General features: G+C 39.9%; 1 protein-coding gene across 1 annotated transcript in view; it reads left to right on the forward strand.

Annotated features, from left to right (window-relative positions):
• The first annotated feature begins 8,395 nt into the window (after window positions 1-8,395).
• PLCXD3 (phosphatidylinositol specific phospholipase C X domain containing 3) overlaps window positions 8,396-23,155 on the forward strand; it is a 79,784-nt gene continuing 65,024 nt past the window's right edge. The window contains exon 1 of the mRNA XM_059836551.1: window positions 8,396-8,547. Coding sequence (XP_059692534.1) covers window positions 8,445-8,547 — 103 coding nt within the window. The 5' untranslated portion in view covers window positions 8,396-8,444. The remainder of the gene's footprint in view (window positions 8,548-23,155) is intronic.

Genomic DNA, 23,155 nt, shown 5'->3' on the forward strand with positions numbered 1-23,155 from the left:
TCTGTTGCTTCACACACACAAGAAAGAATATTTCAGTGAAGTCTGTATGTCTGTGTGCAGATTTGTGCAGAATTCTTTTGCTTTTCATTGTCTTGTCTGGGCTGAGCCCCCACTAATCTCCACAGGGCCTGCAGCCAACATGAAGAAGAGCAGACACTGCACATTACAGCACAGTCATGCTCTGACCTGTCCAGCCCTTGAAAAGCACCTGTTAAAGCGTCTGGTTTGTGGATAGGACAGGGAATATCTATTTCTATAAAGAATTGCTTTTCTCTATTGCCCTTAAAACTTGTAAATAGAAAACTGAGTATCTGAAAAAACCTCACAACATCTCAGACATATATTAAGGCAAAGTGATGGCATGCTGAGTTCAGTCTATGTATCAAGGAAAGGAGCTGTCCAGTGCTATTGTGGGAAGAACTGGGGCTTTGTTTGATCATCGAGGTGATGCTCTGGGTTTGCAAGTCTCCACTTTTGATGAGTAATCCTCCTCCCTTATATAAATACAGTGGATGATCCACAGTGCTTGCAGTGGTTGTTGGGATAAGGCAGAAACAGCCACACTCCCCACTCCATGCTAGTCCTGCTGGCAAGGTGCAAGCACTGTTGTCTCCTCCAGCTGCTCATCTCAAATGGCCTCATCCCTCCCTCTACTGTGCTGCTGTGATCAATCTTGACTTAGTCATATCCAAAGACTTTTAATTTGACCAATGTGTATATTTCAACAGGACTCAGGACGTCAAGAAAACACAACCCAACTTTATCATCTTGAATCCCAAAAAGCAGGTGCTGAAACCCTCTTCGTTAGGATATAGCCATACTAGGTGCCTCAGTGGATGAAGGCATTATTCTGATTACTAAGCTACTGCATGAAATGAAAAAGAGTAAAAATGGTTAAATGGGAGAACATTGCTAAAGTACTGTCAGGTTGTCAGAGTCAATGTATTAAAGCTGCAACCTTTAAGAGCTGCTGGAATAGTGCAGCATATGCAGCATATTGGAGGATGAATTGCAGGCTTTCCTTCCTGCTGATGAGCAGATGAAGGAGCCCGGCTAGAGTAAGACTGCACCTTCTGTCCTTTCCATTGGTTTATGGTGCCTGTTGGTTACCTGGGGAAAAGCCTCTGATCCTATTTAATCCCTTGGCCTATGTAATCTCAATTTTTCCCCCAAGAAAATTAGGAAAATACTTTGTGGCCTAGACACTAAAATGTTTGAGTTTATATTGCAAAGAATAATGAATTTTAGTCTTAAGGGGATTGTACTCATATTAGGAATTCCTGATAGCTTTTATTCATTCAGTGTCATATGGATCATTGCAAACTTAATTATCTTGATAATCCTGAGCTGTGCTGCATTTAATGAAACTGTTTTTAACAAGCAGCAAGTTGCGATGAACAGGAATTAGAGCCCAGTCCTGAAGGCAGAGAATTCTTTCAGAAACTGATGTCTGATTTCCAATCTCTAGCTAGAAATATTAACAGATTTTTGGAATAGTCCACAAGGTATAGTGCAGTTGTGAGATTAAAGTGTTAGGTGCATAATTTAATTTGCCATGAAGTCCAAGGGTGAGGCAGCAATTCAAAGCAGTGAGATGTTGAGATGAATCCAGAAAAAACAGGAGATAGATGGCAGTGGAACAGACACTCTATAAAGGAAAAGCAAGACCAGCTCCTCCACTCCATTGTCCATGAGAATGAACGTTCAGGTGCAGATATAAATCCCAAAACTTGATTTCTAAGCTCTTGGTGATACCACCACCTTTGGATATCAACTTTCTCCATGCTTATGGGGGATTCCTTTCCTTTCTTTCCAATCATCCACATTTTCCATTCTGCTGTTCTATCTCCTTTTCTCTCTCACCCTATTTTCTTGGCTAGAAAAATAAAAATCCCTGGCTTCAGGTAAGAAGTTTTTGAGTAATGACCACTTAGTGTTCCATCATATCACAAAGTGGAGTGGGGAAGAGAAGACCATGCAAAAGTTTTCTTCTTTCACGTAATTGTCACCTCTCTTTCTCTAGCATTTGTACCAACTTGTTCCCCTAGAGAAGTCTGATGCACTGCCCTTTTGTCTGGGGTTGAGACACTGCCCTGCATCCTGTACTACCCAACCTGCAAAGGCCAGGCTGAAACAACAGCACTGCTCGCTGATCATGGGGTACGCGTAATTAAAAAGGAACATGACCTCTCATCCACTCAGCAGGCACCAACTGCAGCCTGTGAAATGTGGCTGGCATACTGATTTGAGTCATATGCTAAAAAACTTATCAGTCCTGTTGACTATTTTCAACACCATTTGGGAGTGCTTCATTACCATGCAAACAGCAAGAGCTTGTTTGGAAAGCCTCATCTGGGATGCAGACATGCATCTGTCATGTAACATGACTCCAGTTGCCAAGAGTAGAAGTGACCACTGTTAACACACTTTTCAACAGGCAGCTCCTGTTGAAAAGTCTTCTGTGTCATCCATCATCTTTTTTATTTAAAAACAGAAAAGACTTTTCATCTCCAGTGGCTTAGGATACAAGTGCAGTAGGCACATCAGCTGTTAACCAACTGATACTAGTTTTATATCCAGGAGATCCAAATTTAGTGGAGTATTTTCATCATCCCACTGATTTTGAACTATTCTCCAACAGGTACAGAAATAAAAATACTTATTATTGCCTAATATTCATTGCTTAAGCAGTCATTATACATTTATTTGCTTTCACAATTTTTTCATTTAATGAAGTTCCCATTTCTTTTAAAATGTTTTAAAAAACTCTTAGTACAGATCATGAACTGTTTGACATATGTCTACTCTTTTAAAAGTAATCATACAGCAAACAGATGGGAACTATGTAAAAGTATGTCTGCTGCTAGTCAAATCCAGGATCAATTACAAAATGCCACTCTAAATATCTTGATGGCAAAGAAAAAGTTGTAAAACAAGTGTTTCTTTTTATAGCAATTTATTTCCATACCTCGACAAATCAAAAAGTACTTTAATATCTATTTAGAAATACTATTTTCCTTTTTTCTCTCCTTTCTAAATACCACGCATGGTGGTTCTGAACTACATCCTAAATGATTTACGCATACAAGCAGATTGCATCTTCTGTTTCTGGTGGTTCACTATATGCATTATCTACTTCTGATTATCTCATCCATTTAATTCTGGCAACTTTCACTGATTTTTCTGTGTATGGACTTGTTGTTATTTACCACTATATATAGTCAATGAAAATAATTTTTTTTATTTCACTTGGTTTGGTCTTGCATTTTTAACAGTCTTTACCCTGCCTTGAACATTCCTTATTTGCCTGTGCTAGTTACAATGCCCAAGCAGACCTGATACCATCCAAACAGTCTTCTGGAATGTTTTGTCTATTATTACTTTTTAGGGAAGATTTTAGTTAGACTGTTCAAAATTTTATATTCATGCAAAGGGCTGTGTTTTATGACAAAACTAAGAGTCACAGAGTATCTAACGGCCTCAAAAACTTCTCATTCCTTTTTGACAGGGCTGGGAAACATAGCAGAAGAGAGGTTGTTTTGGGTTTTTCAAGCTTTTTTTTTTTTAACTAAAGGTAGATATTTTCATGTTGATAAGGTCTTTTGTGACCATGTCAACACTGCGTTGGGAGACTACAAGGACTATGATTAGCATTTATGCTTCTTTCTGCATTGCCTGTGGTAAACTAAACTAAACTAAACTATCTCATTTTGCTTTTGTTTTCAATAAAACAACAGTTTTCTACCTAGAGAATGAGCTCACATTCAAATGCTTGAATCAAGATTTCTCTGCAAGTTCCTAACCATGCCAAATGTGGGGCCTTCAAGTCTCAGAAACACTTATTCATATCAAAATGTTCATGAGCTTCTACAAAAACCTGTGAACATGGTCAAGTTGGTCTAGAAATAAAAAGCAATCTGTATCTCACCCTTCCCTGCACCAAATTTACATACTTTGCTGTGATCTGACAGCACTGGTTCTAGGAAAATAGGGGTTTTCATGTTCTGCCACTGCTGTTCTTGATAATGCCATTAGAGTCTTTTCAGTAACACAACCAAACCTCTTTGTTTTTAACCAGGTAAAAAAGTAGACTGTGGTGTGCTTTGATGCTAGGTGAGACATAGGATTCTGCTTGACAAAGTTAAAAAAGAAAAAGACAAAAGAAACCTTCTTCCAGAAACCTGATAAACACTCTTTCAAAAGAACTATCTAAGGTGAAACTGATTTCCACCTGAGGATTGGATACAAAGACTCTAATTTGCCTTTTATCCTGTTTGTTTCAAGTTTCCAGAATTTGGTTAACTATAACGAACTGTCTTGTTATACGTCTTGTTTAATTTTCTGTATATTTTTGTAATGCTTTTGCTTTGGTTATAAAGTATGCAAGTAAAAACATGTGTTGTACCTTTATATTAACCCATCATCTTCCCAGTCAGTGTAATTTACCACAAGAGAGTAGGGATAACACTAGCATCATCTTGATATTTGTCAGCTGCTTGGAACAATATTGTTTTTTAGATTCATTACTGGCACAAGGAAGGATGCTCCAGTTTTCTCAGAAGAGAATAACGAATCAGAGTACAGAATAAACCACATTTTCTTCTGCTTGAAAATCAGAAACAGGTTTATTTTTTCAGATAAAATGAAAAAAATACTATTTTCCTGTTTCTACAAGGTTTCTGACTACTGAGGAATTTCGTAATCTGTTTTGACAGGACAAATACTGCTAAAAAGAGATTGCTTAATGAATGCAGGATGAGGTTCTCAAAGTAGCCACGCAGAGTATAAAATGACAGTGAAATACCTGTCACAACTTCTATTCACCCTTGTGGCTATTGAATGAATTATCTAATTCAGTCAATCTACTTTGACTCTTTGAGATTTTATGTACTTGTCCCACTTGATATACCTGTTAGCCATGAGAAGTAGCAAAATTGAGAATATCATGGATCCACTGTCTTCCCAAGTAACAAAAATATAATTAGCAACTCAGCTGCAAACAACCGGAAAGGCTTTACTGCCCAAATGTTACCGATAGAGTCACTGAAAGCCATAAGAGATGCAAACATGGGATGGCAGCCAGGATTTGTTCTGAAAAACTTCTAATAATAGAAATGAATAGTAAGAAGGAGGAAGAAACCAACCTCAGAAGCAGAATCCACTGAAAAAGTTCAAGTATTTAAACAATACTAATTCTTCAGTTCCAAGACTCATTTTGAATTCATTAACAATATATTTAAAGTAAATAAATAATTTTTCTATATAATAGGATAGTCACAGAAACACAATGCCCCATTAAGTAATTTTTTCTTTTACCTTTTAGAGTGGAATGTACTTTATGTAACTTACAGAAAAAGATCCTGTAAGTCCTTTGTTATTCACATGATTAAAACAGATGCCAAGGACATATGAAAAAGCAAACTATGTAATGGCTAAAATGAAAAAGAGTAACAGTGAATGCATACTGTTAAAATGCTATTTTTTTAGGAGATAAAAACAACAGTAAGTATTTTTTAATAGTGTAATTAGTTTTGAATGCTGAAGAACATTCCTATTGGCTAAATTACTCTATTTTGCCATTCCATGGAAGCAGAGGTGTCTCTATTCATACACAGTGCAGACTGGAGAGAACACAGTACATGATGAACAGATAGCACAATTTCAATTTTCCGTCTCTTCATGGCATCTTCAGTGAGCTCAGCATAGCTGTGAATAAAAGAGCAAAGATGGTATTTTCTTGTATCTTGCTTTAAATTTTCATTTTACCTGATATTTTCAAGCTTTTAAATTATTTCATACCTGGAATCTACTTTCTTTAACAGTTCAGACTTGCTACGTGTAAGGATTTCAATAACATAGTAAAAAATGTGATTTTTTTGTTTCTTACTGTTTTTAAATAGGAGCAAAAGCTTGTACAGATAATCTGCCTTTGATTTACAGGCTATCATTGTTTATAAATCAGTGAAAATGAGTCAAATAACAGGTTCAAACTAAACCACAATAAGATGCTCTTTAATCAAGATAAATGGTTTGCCTTTTTTTTATTAAACACCTCCCAAGCAGATACACAAGTATGTTTTACATACCACTGAAAAGCTAAAAAAAATACCTTTTTATTTGAAGTCAAAGCTTCCAAGTCAGTGTTTCTTAGTTTGTTCTATGAATGTTTCTCACTTTCTATCCTATAAAAGTCTCCTTTCCTCTCCCACCTCCCTTCAAATTAAGCCTGCGATTTAAGCCTGTGATACCCAAGTTCATAGAGACTCAATGACAGATTTTAAGCCTGCTATCTTAGCAGTTACATTGCACTACAAACAGAGGCAGACCTCTTCAAGCATGATTTCTGTGAGCCACGTTAGAGTGGGCCAGTTTTCATGAAGCAGAGTATCCACGGTTTTAAAATCCAGACTATGAAGAATCTTACTTCAGGTGTCAAAAAAGAAAATACAAAAGCCCAAATTATTTGCAAAAGCAAATGCCAACAAGTTTCTAATCAGTACAGAGAGGAATAGTTACAAGTCTTCATCAGAGTAGAAAGCACTACTAAAAGGTAGACATTATTTTACATATTAATGTATTTTAAAGTGGTAAGCTTGCAGGTATTTGTTTTATTTTGCTCTGAGCTATCCCCAAAACTTCAGAGATCAACAACAGCACTAACAATGTTTAATCTTTCAAAAAGATGTATATTTCAGTTAAACTCAGAAAAGATAGGCCACATAGTGAAATGGATGAAAGCTCATCAGCAATTTTCCATGTGACCAGTGCAATTCATGAACAACTTTGCCCCTTAAATAAAAAATCTGATTTGATGTAATCATGTTGATAGAAACATGAATTGAGCCTTACTGGAATGCTGTTTAAAATCTTGAAATTTTTACTTAAATTTCTTCCGTTCTTTGAAGATGATGTAAGGTAACATCTTCCACCTTTATGCGAGTAATATCTTCCATGTTTTTAGTGAGGTTTATGTCTTCATACCCAGAATGTGGATTTGTCTTTTTTTCCAGCTTGCTAATATCAGTGATTTTGGAAGGGGCAGAATTAGCATCTTCATACACAGGAAACAGGACTTCAAAACCTTGACAGGCCTTGGTGACTGTTTGCTTTCTCCTTCTCCTTTTTCAAGTATTGTTCAAATCAGACTCAACATCTTCCCCAAGGTCAGCCATATGATCACATTTCCCCTGTCAAATACCTCCTCAAGAGCTATTTCTATTGCAGAAAGTGAGTCAGCAAAATTTCCTTTATTTAAATACCTCAGAAACAGTCACTCACTTTTCATGAAATTGTGGCCAAAGGATGAGTTTCTCATCATACTTGCTCTAGAAACTTTAGACAGAGAGAGAAGGGAGGGCTATTATTAGTTGTTCCCTGAAGTTTTATTTTCAAACTCAGCTGTTATGGAAGGGTTTGAGTAAGAACATAAGCTACAGAACCAGAGCTGACCCTCATAAGAATTCAAGGTGAACTGATAAAGTGAACCTGCCTCAATCATGGCTCTCTCTCTGGGCACTGTTTTTGACAGCTCCACCATATGAACTTCTACACATGTATAAACAACATTCACAAAAATGGGTAACGCTGAAGGTGAAAAGGCCACGTTTGTTCTAACAGTTCAAAATGGCTCACAGAGCTTTATAAGGTTCATTCATTCATCCATCCTGAGGCAACCATGCAAATGCTTCTTTACTGCCAACGCTAAGATGTTTCTCCAAAGACAGGCTGGAAATGATAATAGAATATACTACTTTGGATCATGCTCAAAGAAGAATAAAAAATTCTTGCCAAAAAATCAGATCTCCACGGCATGTTCAACTAAGGTGCACCGATTCTTTTTCGTTTGAACAAGTCATTGCAAAAAGAGACGTTCGTATCAGGGGCAGATGGAGCTGCCTGGGAGCCGGCTGCGAGGGATGTCGGATCTCGGCGCGGGGCATTCAGCCGAACCATCGCCAAGGTCAGGGAGGTTCTGCTGAGGCCCAGGGCCACCAGCCGCCAGCCGGGGCCCCGAGCGCCATCCCAGGCACAGACGCCCGGCCGGCGGCAGCCCCGTGCTCCCGGGGCGGGCTCTGCTGCCGGCTCCCGGGCAGGGCCGGCTCCCGGGCCGGGCCGGGGCGCCGGGGCCCGGGGCAGTGCGAACCCGCCACGACCGGGCCGTGATGCCGCTCCCTCCCCGGACCCCCGCGGTACTTGGGGTGGGATCGCCCACCGAGTGTCCGGGCCGAGCCCGGCGGTGCCGTCCGGTCGCGCCACGCTCGGTGCCGGCCCCGAGGGCTCTCACGCCGCGCCGCGGGGAGGCGGCGGGGGCTCGGCGGGGCGGGGGGAGGCGGTGCCAGGCGGGCGGGGCCCGGGCTCGGCGGGGCTGTAGCAGTGTCTGTGGCCGTGGCCGGGACTGGGCTAGTTGGAACGAGCGGCGGCGGCGGTACAGCTGCGGCGGCAGCATGGCTTCGTCGCAGGGGAAGAACGAGCTGCTCTTCGCCGACTGGATGGCAGCACTGCCGGGCAGCCTCCACAGCACCCCGCTCACCAACCTGGCCATCCCCGGTGGGTGCTCCCGGCTGCCCGCCCCGCGGCCGCCCTGCGCCGGGAAGGCGAAGCGCTCGGCGCGGTTCAGCGCTCCACGTTCTGGGGAGGCGGCGCGCCCCGGCCGTGCTGCCGCGGGGCTCCGCGCCCGTCCCTTACCGCGCTGCCTTGCACCGCCTGTGGGAGAGGGTGGGAGCGAGCGGGGCAGGTGCGGGCAGAGGCGCCGGCGGGACGCGGCTCCGGCGGCCCCGCTCTGTGAGCGGCTGTGGGGCGGCGGGTGCGGAGTGCGCGGCTGTACCTGGTGTCGGGGAGGGAAGGGAGCCTGTTCATGTACCGCCGGACTGGCGTAACAGCCCGAGCAATAAACCTCGCCTAGGACCTAAATGCCACATACTGCCCCTTTCCCCGTAAACTTGTGCGGCGAGATCGGTCGGAGCGGGGACGGACGCAGGGCTGCGGCTGCGGGAGGGGAGGCAGGCTGCGGCAGTGTGCAGCTTCATGTCATGTCGCTGTCAGAAAACGCTCGATCTCAACACAATTTTAAATAAGATGAGGCGTAGCAGGTGATGGTGTTCATGGTGTTCAGACTACGAACTCTTTCCTGTCCTGCCTCAGTATTTTTTTTTTTTTTTTGGTACGATATTAAGTATGGTTGTAGACTTAGGCAAAATACATGTTAGAATGCAAACCAGTAATTGTTTCAGATGATCTCTGGTTTGAAGGAGCACCTCAAGGTTTTGCAAGACCTCTTTACCAGCATCTTTCCTCTCTAAGGTGTCTAACTGGAATGAGATTTCAGAGATGCTGAAGCTCTAATGTCTTTTAAGCTTCTTATGAGAAATGTTCACTTCTTGCAAGTTTTGTGTAGTAGGTGCTCGTGTTGCACCAGTTTTTTTAGTACTAAAGGTACTTTAGGACAATGTAATAGCAGCTGATATTTGTGATTATGTGTTTTCTATCGTTTCATTTAGACACAGATGTGCCCTTCTGAAATTGTCTCTTAGTTTCTTATGGTTTACACAAGCCATATCTAGCATTTTACATGCTACACTGAGTGTTGCTGTTGGTTGAATATATCCTGTATAAAATTGTGTCCCTCCAAGGCATAGGAACCTGGCATCTGCAATTGTTCCATCAAATTCTGTTGGACCTGTAAAAATCTTCCAGTGTAATAACTTTTCATTAACCCACAAACTGTGGAACACTCTTATGGAGTATTGGCATGATGAGAAGCTATTCTCTTTGGGATGCATGGTGGTTTTTCAGGAGGATGCATGGAGACTTTTTCCTGGTTTGAGGAGATATGATGAAACTTAACTTGCTTCCTGATGCAAAAAAACTGCCTTTGTTATGCATCACCATTAAGTGACTTCCTTTACTGAAGGAGGTTGTTACTAATGAGGATGTTACTGATACATCTATCTCACCAACATCTCTCTGTTACTTTCTTACTGTCCACAGTTTTTCAAAGCGGACATTTCTCAGAGCTTTGGCAGTAATAATACAAGTTTTCACACCTTGTTAACATGTTTAAATTAAAAACAAATAAACCAATTTGCCGTGGGCTGTGCCGGTTAATCTCAATATAGCATTTAGCAGTGGGCAAGTTCTGCAGGCTGTAAGTGCAGAGACTGAGCCCTTACATTGGCAGAACTATTTTGTTCATGTAACAGCAATGCACACAGACTTGCTTTTTGTGAAATTAGCAGAAAAACTTACAGGATTTGAGTGGCATAGTATTAAGACCTTTGAAATTTGTCCTTCTGTTAGTGTAAATTGACACAGACCTTTTATCTCCCTGTCTCACTTTTAAAATGCCAGGTTTGGCAAACAGAGTCTTATGGGGAGGGTGGCAGTATAGTTCATGTGAATTTGTCAACTAGGGAGCATGGCACACAGACTATAGGTATCAGTGTAGTTTAAGCACTATCTTTTAACAGTTGATTTATTATTATATTCAACATACTATGTGGACATGCACAATATTAAGGAAAAGGGCTAACATGGGATTGGTTTCATCCTTTAAGAATAAATAACCTTTTGGACATTCATAATATTTATATGAAAGTTTTCTCCCATATGTCTACATCTGAGCATTAATAACGTGCATATTAGCTGTTAGCATATTGCTAGTATTCAAGTAGTTAATGCAAGGAATGTGTGTAATCCAAACCTTCATGTGTCAAGGTAGTGTTAACTTGTGAATTTTTCACTGTTTTTGAAGTTAATGTTTAAGAATGAAAGTATTCATAGCATTTTATTTACATTGTCTTTTTTTTTTTCTCCATACCAGAAGTTAACAGTACATTTATTTTTTTTTCCCAGCAGGATTTAAACTTCCCTTGCGCAGTAGGAATACTGATTTTGACCTTATTTCAACTGGATGAAATTCAGTTCTGGAGCCAGAGTCCAACAATGCTAATGTTGAAGAAAACAAACTATTAGCTTGAAAATGTTAGAATGAATTTTTCATTACAAAGGGTGTTCCACTGTATTAGGGGTGAAATTTTGTTTTAGAAACCATCAGAACATTTCTCATTGTCTAGAAAGAGTGCTTGGAACTGAGGTGATACACTCAGTTGTTTTTGCAGAGATACTTGCTTATATCATTTTAGCTGTTGCAAAGAGAAGCATAAGTCCCATAATACTCTGTCATGATTGTATTTAAACTATATTGTTGAAGGAATTTTCTGTTCATAATATGTTTAAAACCTTTTTATTGTTCAGTTGCTAAGCTTATGCAGGTACAAATTTATACTATTTACCATCCCTTATGCTTTTGTAAATTACAAATCTGTGCTGGATTTTTCTAGTATTTCAGTAAGTTCTTCTACTCATTTCCTTTTCCACAGTTCAAGCTAGGTCCTTTTGTTTTCCCAACTGCAGGAACCCTCTAGATGAGACAGAAATCTCTAATATAACTTGTGCCAGCTTTGTCTGTCAGAAACTTTTCTATTTTAATTTCTTCCACATACAAGGATGATGCATTTTCTATGAGGTTTTTGTCTTTCTTTGAACTGACTATATCTGTGTTCTCTTATGCTGCAAATGACAGATTTTCCTCAAGTGATAATGGTAGCAAAAACAGTATACACTCTTTGGAAATAAAATGATCTGGTAGTTCCCAGAAAATGCCACACAAATTTAATCTTTTATGACAATTAGAATAATGAAAGGATATAGTCTTAGAACTTTGGGTCAAGGTGTACATGTTCTAGTGCTTGCAGACTGTCTCTTGTGTTAAAGGATCTGTCTGGCTAAACTCTCAACAGTTTGTCTAAGAAAAAGGTGGAAGACTTGTTTCTGGTCTTTGGGGGAAGGGTATCTTTCAGTAGTTGATAAAATGTGGCTTTGCCAGTGCCTGTGCCTCTTTGACCCAGATAAGAAATAGGTTTTTGGAGGTATTGCATGTTTATAGGACTGAAATCTCCCAAGCTGAGGCTGAAAGGTGAGCTATGGAGAGCCTGTGTATTCTGCTGTGTCAATGCACCTTCCTTAATCTGAGCTGATCATATCAGTTACATGCAGTGCAGTAAATAGACATCAGTAGGCAGCATTTCCTTATGAATTGTTCCACTTACTGTTCCACTTACTATCTCATTGACAGTCTTCAAATATGTGTCTAGTTTAATATCAGAGTCTTTATATGAATAATTTGTGCAATCGTTGTTGCCTTTCCCCCTGCTGCTAATATTCCAAGACTCTGAGAAGTCCATGAGAATAATTTATGATTGGAAAGAGTGTTTTCTTCCATAAGTAACTCATCCCTCCACCAAAACTGGTACGACCTCAAGATTCTGCCATATGAGCAGTCATGATGCATGCTAGGGCCATGTCTGTAGAGTGTGGGTAAAATGTTCTGAATGAATTTAAGACCCAGAATATCTCTTGAGTGCATAACTTTCTGGAGATGTGATACTTCAGACTTTTGTTTCTGATTTCCTTGAGCAGATGAAACCTCTGACCTCAGCATGTGTTCTTGTTTCTCGAAAATGTAACATGAACAATACAATTCTCGTGGAAAGTATTTTCCCAGGACCTCATTGGCTTCTGTCATTTTTCAGATGGGATTTAAATTTTTTTTATTTTGACATATAAATTTCTTTGTCCATCAACTGGAAAGCAATTGCTAGACACAACAGAGCTAGCTTGGCTCACCTCAAATAAGAAGCAAGTTGTCATGTGGAATTTTTTTGTACTACCCATCTTTAGAAAAAGGCTCTGAGACTTGAAATTTCTATTTTCCACTATCATCATACTTTGGAAAGAAAGAGCAAGACCTCATAGGGAGTTATTTTACAAGGAGGAGGATGTGTGGTAGTGTCAAATGTCAAAGATGTATTAGGATATTGAAGATGGTAGGGGGAGACTTGGGAGAAGAAAGTTAGTGCAACCCAAATATTTTAGCCTTTTTTGTGAACAACAGTGCTGCTGCATTAACATAACAGCTCTGTTTGAAATATTTTAACTTCCGTTGTAATAGCTTGCAAATGTTGAAGTGATATTTTGTTTCTTGGACAGTCATTTCCCATTCTTGGCCTCCTGGCGAAATTCTTTCACCTTAAAAAAGGCTAGAACTTCTTCCTTTTGGTTATGTAGACACACGGCATTTTCACTGTTTAAATGTTATTTGGAAACTCTTTAATTTTGATCTTGAATAGCCAATGATTTGTATTTGGCTTAAGAGTGATGGATGATTGTCTTTGAGATGCGGGATCTGTTTCAGCCTTTTCTATCTGCCCCTGGTCAGCAGAATACCTCTGCTTCACTTGCCTGGGTCCAGTTCTGTACAAAATTAGCTTTGCCTAAAGCTCTAAACTGATGATGCAGTTTATAAATAAAACTTATAATTATAATGCTAGTCGCCCATTAGCTTTTGACGTGTATATGTACCTAGAAGAGTTCTTTCTTTTCTGCTGTGCCTTGCACTCAGTTTTCAGTGGTTTTCTGCCAAAAGTATCTTATGCTTTCTTTTTTTCTGATCAGAAAATGAGCAAATATCCTTATAACTTTTCTTTAGGATAGCTCTTTTTTAATTTGTTGACGATCTTTTTAAATCAATCACTTTTGTCCACAAAACAGTTTCTCACTGGCCTTGCATGTGCTAATGTGTCATTTCCAACCCTTTCAGAAATATTTCTGTGTGATACAGTTTCCTGTGGCATTCACCATTAATTTCTCCTGCTGTGACATATTTCTAGCACGCACAAAATAAAGCTCTTTGTTTACTCACACTGCCGTAAAAATCAAACAGTTCAAACCCTTCGGTTACTTGCCCATCTGCTACCAGAGGTAATTCGAAACTGCCTTTGCTTGGTTTCCCAACAGGGGCTGTTTATTAATCCAGCAATCTCTGTCCACCGTGTCTCCTGCGGCTCAGTTCCAGCAGAACTGCCTTCTCCAACCTGCCTTGCATCCTGCCACCGTGGCAGGTGTGGCAGAGGGAACAGCTTTGTTGCCATCTGGAATTATTTCTGTCTTTCCAACTCAATGAACTGCTGGGGTTTTTAATCTCTTGTCTGAAAATTTCTTGACTGTTCTGTGTATCCAAACTGCTCTTAACCTTCTGACAGACTTTAACGTTGTGTTTGGTCATTTCCTGTGGTTTGGTCATTTCCTGTGGTTTGGTCATTTCCTGTGGTTCTTACTATACTGCAACTTGAACTCTTGTCTTTCATGCAAAATGGATCTTGCTTTGAAGATGCTCAAATGTGTCACGCTCTCAACTGTGTAAGTAGTTTAAAATGCAGATCCTAGGTAGACAAAGTTTTGCAGACTGTAACTTTAAACCCCCTAAGAGTGCTGTGCAATCTCTTCTACTGTTCTGTATAGAAATAATAATTAAAATACTCACTACTTTTTAGAAATTAATTGTATATAATTTATAAATAGTATTCAGATTTAGTAGACAGATTTGTGTTTAACTGTTCTACTCTTCAAAGAGCAGACAGTTCCAGGGAGAATAACTTTCATTCCAATCTTATCCTTTCTTCAAAGTAGGTTCAAATTATAGGTGCTTAATTTGTGAACAGATCTCCTTGTGCAATCCCTACAGTATATCCCTTGGGACACCGCAAACAATATAATTGGGAAGAAATGTGGTTGAAAATCTGAAAGTTTGGATTTTAAATCTAAATTTTTGCTAAGTTGAATGGTTTTTCATTTGACCTGCTGTAGCAAATCTTGGTTTAATCTTTTCCATTACTTTGAATAGCCATATAGTGTCAGCTAATAATGATACATAAAGGCCAAAATAAAAAAATTCATTTTAGAAAGTCCAAGTTTCTATTTTTCTGTCTATTTTAACACCATCTCAGTTTTCACCATAATCTATTTAAAACAAATTGCTAAAACAGTTTTCAAATACTTTGCCATCTTTTGAAATGGTGTCTCTCTTCATATTAAAAAAGTTGATCTTTGGCTCATCCAATCTCTTACCTGGTTAGCTCACATACCTCATGCTTAAATACTTAGTGTTTCAACTGTGAAAATAAAATGTTGCAGAACACTTGAAAAAGATAGAGGATGTAAAGAAGAAAGGGATTTCCCTTGTTTTGGTTCCAGGTTTTGCTCCCTTCTGTGTATGTCGCTTAGGATGTTTCATATGATTGGAGATACATGACATGTGCTGCTGCCATCAAGGCAAAAACCCATCTATGATGTCTACTGCATTATCAATTTTGCTTGTAATTTAAAAAAGCCAGGATAAAGGACACTGAACTAATCTAGCCTTTAATAAATTCTGTAGCCATTTTTTTAACAACAAACTCCAGTGAGATGAATAGTTTATTTCATGCTTTACCTTGTCATGCTGTCATCCATAGTAGTTCTGTGTTTGAATAGAATTTTTTTTTTTAATCCTATTAAACACTTGACTTTTCTTTAGACATTGGCAGTCATGCAGCTTGGTTTTATAATTATGAAAGGTTGCTAAACTGGGATTTAAGTGAGAGTAAGAAAAATGTAGAAAAGATGAGTTATATGTAGTGTTGTGCAATCAATTTGATGCTTTAGAGCCTCAAAGGTTAATAGTTTGTTAGCTTTGCTAAATCCTGCTGTACTGTCAAGGAGACCACTGATACTGAGGCTGGCCTTGCTCTTAGGAGGAGAGCTGGGTTAGGAAATCTGCTCAGTGGGTTGTGGAAAATTTCACTGACCCCTAGTCTGCGCTTTGGAAGAAAAGGTGTTTGTTTTATACTGCAAAGCTCACAAAAGCTTTTGGTGGAGTTCTGCTTTCCAGCTGTTGTGCATGCTACCCAAAAGTTGCTTTGTCAGTGGGGAAGTTTGAGCAGTTGCTCATTCTAGGTGCTAGCACAGGAATCCCAAGAAATTTGCTATTTTAGGATTAGTCTTCTTTCTTTCTGTTGAAACTCTCAAATTTTGAGAGACTGTTCTAATTGTGTAGATCATGTTCATAATTACTGTATCAGAAGCCATGCAAGCTGGGGTAGTGGTGTCTCTTGTATTTCACGTGTGAAGAAGATTTTCATGTATTCCCATCATGTGGTCAAAAAATGGGAGACACTTGGATGGTTCCCTCAGACTTGAAGTGCCTGCATGTCCAAAGGGGCTCATCTGTGTGTGTTGGGCAGATCAGGAGATCACTTTGAAGCTGCTGCAGGAGGCAGTTGCCAGTTACTTTTTCCATTCTGGAAAGCAATGAAGATTGTGTTGGCACTCTGCATGGCATGACGGTAGGAGTAATTCATCCACTGGGGTAAACAGGCTGGATGAAGCTGGTTTTGGACAGAAATTCCCAGCTAACCTAAGCCACAAAAAGGGGGAGGATATTAAATGGAAGAGGCAAAGATCTAGCTTGGACACTGAGTAGCAGATGCTGTCTTTGTATTCATCTGCATCCTCACTGAACTAGAAAAAATCACTTTTAAGGGGTTGCATCAGTATTTTTTTTTATAGATTGGTATATATTTGGTATATATTTTGGTATGTTTAGATTTGGAACACGTAGACCATGTGAATCCAAACCTGGAATTGTCTATTTTGGGCCACGTTTGTGAGTTAGTTTATATGGTTTGGTTTGTTTTTAATGCTTTAACTTTTCCTCCACCTTGTATAGTTATCTCACCATTTCTGTGACTGAAGTGAAACTTTGCCAGTGGTATGGAAATACTCAGTTTTGATGAACTGTGATCTGCAAAGCATTGCTCAGTTGGAGTTCTGCCTTCCTCTGCTTCTGGTGCAAAATTGACAGCCGTTCTTTCAAATAGGAGAGATCACCTCAAAACAGGTGCTGTCCAGGATGGGAATGGGGAACACATGTCAAGACATGCCTCAAGGCTTATCTAGGAGTGCAGGCTCTTGCTGTGAGTGGCAGCTGGACTCATGCTGTTAGCCAAGTGATATTTAGTGCATGTGCTGAGTGAGTGTTTTGGGAAACACTTTATAAGTTGACAATACATAAGGAGAAAACAAGCCAGCTTCAGTAATTTTTGGATGTAAAATAGGGGAAACAAGCCAAGGGACACTGTGAAGGACATCAACAGCACATGTACAAATGAATGCTGTTGCTTCTGGTGTGCATGAGGCAGGATTTCCTTTAGAAATCAAAATGTGGAATATGGAGAAAAACTGGGATTTCTAAGAGCAGTTTTAATGAACTGGCCAGCAATGCTTCAGACTTTCCTCACTGAAAACAGTGTATGAACCAATAAAACTAACAGTGACTTCTTTGGGAGCTTAGGTTGGTGTGTTGGTGGTGCCGCAAAGAAATGGTTAGCTTTGTGCCATTATGTATTTGGTCCTGTCACATCCTCCTGCCCTGCAGGGGTCAAAATAAGTCACTGCAAGGTTGGGTGATCTGGTCCATGTGGGATTTCAGTTCCTAGCTGCTTATTAATATGCTTTGTACACCACAGAATTCTTACTGTTTTCTTTGAGGCTGCATTCTTCATGAAACCAAGAGTAATCTCTGCAATTAGAAAGTGACTTCCGTTTTGCAGGAGAGCCCTGTTTGTATCTGGATTGAAAAGGGGTTAAACTGGGTGAAGGTGGAGGCCTAGGACCAGGGAGAAATGCTGTGCTGAAGGGAGGTCAAAGGTGCAGTAAGTTCAGTGCCTCGGCTCTGGTGTCATCTCTGATCTACTGACAGAAGAGGCTCAAGGACCAGGTGAGAAAAAGGGATGTTCCCCTCTACTCATATCCCTTTACTCTTCTGGCCTGTGTACTTTTCAGAACTGGATTTTACCTTTTTTCAGCATGGCTCTCCCAGATATGCTAAGAGAGATAAAGCTTCTTAATCTTCAAACCATCTATCCTAGGCTGTGGATTACCTTGAATTTTCCCATTGAGAAGGAAGATGATGGTGTTTTGTTGTAATTTTTAGGGTTTATTAATTGGTTTTGTATTTCAAAAGGTATCCAGAAGTGCTGATAAACAAATTAAATTCCTTGAAAGCAGCTTCTCCAAGTCAAGTGAGAGATAATGCCTTTTTATTTTGAAATTGCTATTGTCTACATGAGCATGCTGTTCTTGCAATGCAGAAGCCAAGAAGCAAAATGCAATCCCATTTAGATCTCACTTTCCATCAGGTGTTACTTCAGCTCTGTCTTAAGAGTCGGATACAGGCCAGAAATAGAGGATATGTAAAACCAATAGAGATATGGAGAAGTATTCTAATTGGAAATGACACTTGAAAGTAAGTGGGGATAGGATAACATGCCTGTTTTTCTGCCTGCTAGATTAAAACAGTGCTTAAAAATTACTATGTAAGACAAAATTATGTGTTTTAAAAATTTGCACCAGCTCACAGACAATCCAGGAAAGATCCAGGGTGAAAGAAGGGGACTACTGTGTTTAAAGTGATCTTTTTTATAAGTTCTACTCAGTTCATGGTTCGGGTGCTTTTTTTTCTTTCAGATTAATTTTCAGCAGTTTATTGGATAACAGGATTCACTCACTAAGAGGTGAAATTTTAACATGAATCTAACTGAGTCTGGTTTTCCACTGCCTTATACCATGTGTAAATGCAGATCTGTATGAAATGTCACTAAATTAGGGCAGTAACTGTGTTTTTACTTTGTGCATTATGTAGGGTGGAACTGAGTCTGCCTCAGTTAGCTCTTGATGTATAAATTGCTCTGAGCAGCTGAAGAAAGCAATGCTGACTAGATGATGAACTTAAATATGGCCCTTTAAAATACCCACTGAAATGCGTTTGTCAGAAAGAAAAGTACTGGCTTATGTTGCTTATAGTCTTTAAGTGAACCATTATTAAATAGCTACATTAAAGAAAAAATAATCTGTCTTCAGAGTGAAAAAATCACAAGATTTACAGTTCAGCTTTATTCAAAAATTCCATTGTCTTTGCTTATGACCTAAATATAAATCAGGCAACAACAAGAGAAAAGCAGGTTTGGGGATTTTGCCTATTGCATTGCAATCAGCTGACACACTGTGATGACTAATGGTGCTAGATCAAACCCTTATGTACAGAAGAGGAGGAAATAACATATAGTCTAATTGATTATTTTGAAGCTGAAATATCACTAATATTTTGGGGTTTTTCTGTATTGTAATGGTGTTTGAGGTAGCAGGCCTTTCATAGACTTGCTCCTTTTTACTGTAGAAAATATGGTGTATTAACATTTATTTGTAATAATATGCTTTAATATTTAGACCAAAGTATTTCAAAGACAAGCTAACTTATTTTCAAAGTCTCAACATATCTTCTAAGATGTTGGCATATTTGAATTCTGGAGAACTCTTGGAACAAGAGTAAGTGAAGGTTGAAATTTCTGGGTGTTGTCTCCCAATGCAGATGTAGTGATTTTTTTCCTGGAATTACTCTGGAATTGAAATAGGCATTGAAACAGAAAATACTTTTCAAGAAAGGTCTTTAAAATTTGGGTTATTTGAGGCTGCATATGGTTCTTTCATAACAGCAGTATTGCTCTGTTTTCTGAAACCCTGGAACACCAAGGCTCATCATACCTCTTTTGAACAGCTTCTTCCAAAAGACCAATCGTCTTCCTCTGGTCTTTGATCTAGGCTGGATTTTCATGTTGCATTGCTATATGATGGCTTGAAAACAGATAGTTTAAATTATGGTGGGGAGAATAGAAGAGTAGCTGTCAAAAACACTGCCTGGATTTCTATGTTGCATTGAAGATAAGGATTTAGGGAGTTTTGATACCTGGACAGGGCACTGAGAAGAGCAGTAGTGCTGGAGACCCTTGAGACGTCACAGTGCAAGTGATCAGACTTGGTGACTTCGACATTAGTCCTGCCAAGTGGATACAGCCCTCTACCAGCATGTGAAAACACTGGTGACTGGTGGTGGGGCTGGTCTAGGGCAGGGCTTCTGACTTCTGCCTTTTGCTGATGCTTGAGCCAAAGACATAGGCTTAAAGCTTATCTGAAAAAAATGATCAGAACATGGAAAGTGTGTGCATGCTTTATCCATCTCCATAGCCTTCATGTTAGACACAAATTATAAAGGATTCATTTTCTCTATCATGACAGGATGTTTTCCATGTTTGTTGACAAGAAAACTAAATTACTTGATTAAAATAAGGGATGCTGAGGCAGGAATAGAAAATGAACCTGTGTTTTATTGATCTTAATTTAGTGACTTGACCTTTAAGCCATGCATTTTCCCAAGCATAGAGGAGAAAAGTTTTTTTTGACAGCAGATGCATCAGGTTTTTTATATCTTGTACATGAGATTTGTGTGCTTTGCACCTATATCACACCAGCAAGGAAAGGAAACATTTTTCACAGGAAAGCAACACGTGCATCAAATGTGATGGCATACAGAGCACTGCATTGCATCACCCACCTCTGAAGTGGTCTCTGAAAAGAAGGACCAGTCAGAGGTGAAACCAGGCTGTAAATGGTTTGGCAGATCTCCATGGATTAGAGGGTGAGCTGCAGGAGATAAGGTTTCTGGCCTCACTTGAGAATCAAATAAAGGGCTACAATAGCTCCAGCTAGATTGAGGTTTGCAAGCTCTGCAGCGCAAGGAAGGCCAGTTAGCAGCACATTCTGAGCTACATTAGGGGCTGCATGTGCTGTGTTGGCGTTATATGCAAGCACTGCCTTGACCCTGCACTGGATGTTCCCTAGTGGCATCTGGCAGCACTTCTTCCTCTTTCAGTCTGGGAACCACAGACAGGTGGTTTTGTCTGCATAGTGTGGAATTGTTTCCTGATGTGTAGGTTGTTAAGCAAGTTACATATTGCTGTAATCTTTAATGTATTCTAGAGGGGAGAGAGGCAAGGTGTGAGCTCTTGGAAGCCTCATAGGCATTGCCTGAAAGCATGAAGGCACCAGTAGTTTCATCCATGCTCCCAAAATGATGCAAGAGAGAGACTAAAGTGAAAAAAAGAAATAAATATTCTGAAGGATGGAGGGATGCAGATGAGCCATTTAGGTTACTACCCTAATCTTTGCCTGGAGATTAGGGTGTGAACACTGCCAGATTCAGCTCCATCTCTTTGCAAAGCATTGCTTCAGAAAGCATCTAGAGCATAGCCCAGGAGTCTTTTGTTGGCTGATTTTGCTTTGAAGACTTCAGCAAAAGTTAAGGAAAATGTGTGCTCAGAAAAAGGGACACAGGTATTAATTACACGGCTGTTGGGGAAAATAAGTGAAATTTACAATAACAAGGCCCACATTTTACTGCTAAATAATAGGATATACCCAGGCATTTCACCAGCTGCTAAGTTTTTTGTGGGCTCTGAAAAGACTATTTTACTTCTGCTGTTCTTATGTGTGTTCCAAACATACGCATTACTGCAATACCCCTGTCTAATAAATTTTGTACTCAGGACCCCTGTTTGGAGAAAACCATTTATATACCATTGCAGCCCAGACCTTACTTTAAAAAAAATGTGAGTGTGAGAGAATTTGCTGTGAAGTTTGAGTAAAGTGAGTAATAAACCATGCAGGTAAAAGATTTCTGCAAGCTCACAGCAGAATGGGGCTGTGTTCTGACAATTTGGTGCTGCGATCAAGCAATGTTGCAGTATTGAAAAACTTTATGAGTGCCAAGCTTGGATGTTTAAAGTGAAAACTGTTGAAAAAAAAATTTCATAGCTTTTATTTCAATCAGAATATCAAATTACTGAAACCCTAAAAGAATGTTTGCCAGTAGGCCTATGCCTACTGTTAGACACTTCCTGCTGCTCTTCTTGGCAATGAATTCATGATTTCAGAAAAATAAGCTTCAAGGAATTTCGTTGGGGATGAAGAGCGATGCTGATTAATGACTTTGTCGAAGCAACAGGTTAAAATTTCTTTACAGTGGTCCTGTTGTGTGCAATACTTCCTAAAAAATCCAAAATAAATCTTGGTAGCAGTGTTTGCATCCAGTCAATCTGAATGGCTTGCTGGTGAAGGCAGCACTGAACTGCTAAAACTGAGTACTGAACATGGCGCTTCTTCACTGCTGCTATGTTTGGGTCCTGTTTTAATTTAATTTTTTTTCACTAACAACCAAGCTGATAACAAGCTCATTATGGAAGTATACGAGGAATACCAATGTAAAGAAGCACATGAAAAAAGCAGCCTTTATTGCATCACAGGGAAATGGACTTGATCTGGATAAAAATAAACTGAAAGTCAGGCTTTCTTTTTTGAAGGGGGATTTTTAAACATGTTAAATTCAGAAAGAGACTTGGAAGGTGGCAGGAGCTGGGATTATGACAGGTGAGGCAGCTGGGAAGAAATCACCACTGCTGTTGTTGTCCTGTCTTGGTTTGAAAAGACAGGTGTCTGCTAAGGAAGGCAGGAGTCTCCCTTGAAATGGAAAATGTAAACCTCCTCCCTCCAAATTACTACAATTTTGCAATTAAGGCACTTTCAGGCAAAGATATGGGAGTAGGAATAACAGTTCTCTATTAGGAAAAATAAAAATAAAAATGTAGCAATACAAAACAACAGTGACAGAGTCAGAATACGACCTGACACCCTGTGGCTCAGGGTGTTGTATCAGTCCCATTAAATGGTGGCTGCAGTCCCTGCAAAGACAGGTGTGGCTCTGTTGAAGCAGTGATCCTGTAGAAGGGTGTAGTTTTCCTCTGAAGGTCCAGTGGTGGTGTAGACGGGCCTGGTCTTCCTCTGGGAATCCAGAGGGAAAAGAAAGCTGCTCCTCTGGGAATCCAGTGGGAAAAGGCTGCCTGTGGTGTTCCAAGGCTCAGATTATTTCCAGGTAGGAATGCTTGGCTCCTCCCCCTGGGCAGAGCATCTCCCAGTGGAATGATGGAATTTTATCAGTCATGCAGTGAGACTCAGTGGCCCCTTAACAGAAGATATCTCCCAAGAGGGAAGATTGTTGTGGAAGAGATAAAGAAAACTGCCCCACCTGGTTTTAAGAGGTGGCCCAATTAACAGAAGACAACTGCCCCACCTCTGACAGATAGCAATAGAATACACACCCCTAGGTATATCTTGCATTTGCAACCTAAGACAGCCACATGCTCAGAACTGTGGTGGTTAATGAAGAGGAGGTGGGTCTGGTGTGGTTGCAAATGAGATACAGCATTTACAGAATAAGCTAGTTGGGAGGGACTGACAAGGCCCTGCACAGGACCATCCCTGAGAATCACATGTTACACTGCATGTGGATAATGTCAGATGGATCCCAGGAGCACTGGTTGTTGTCTGTTGC

Source organism: Haemorhous mexicanus, chromosome Z (genome assembly GCF_027477595.1).
Source record: "Haemorhous mexicanus isolate bHaeMex1 chromosome Z, bHaeMex1.pri, whole genome shotgun sequence".
Classification (NCBI taxonomy): Eukaryota; Metazoa; Chordata; class Aves; order Passeriformes; family Fringillidae; genus Haemorhous; species Haemorhous mexicanus.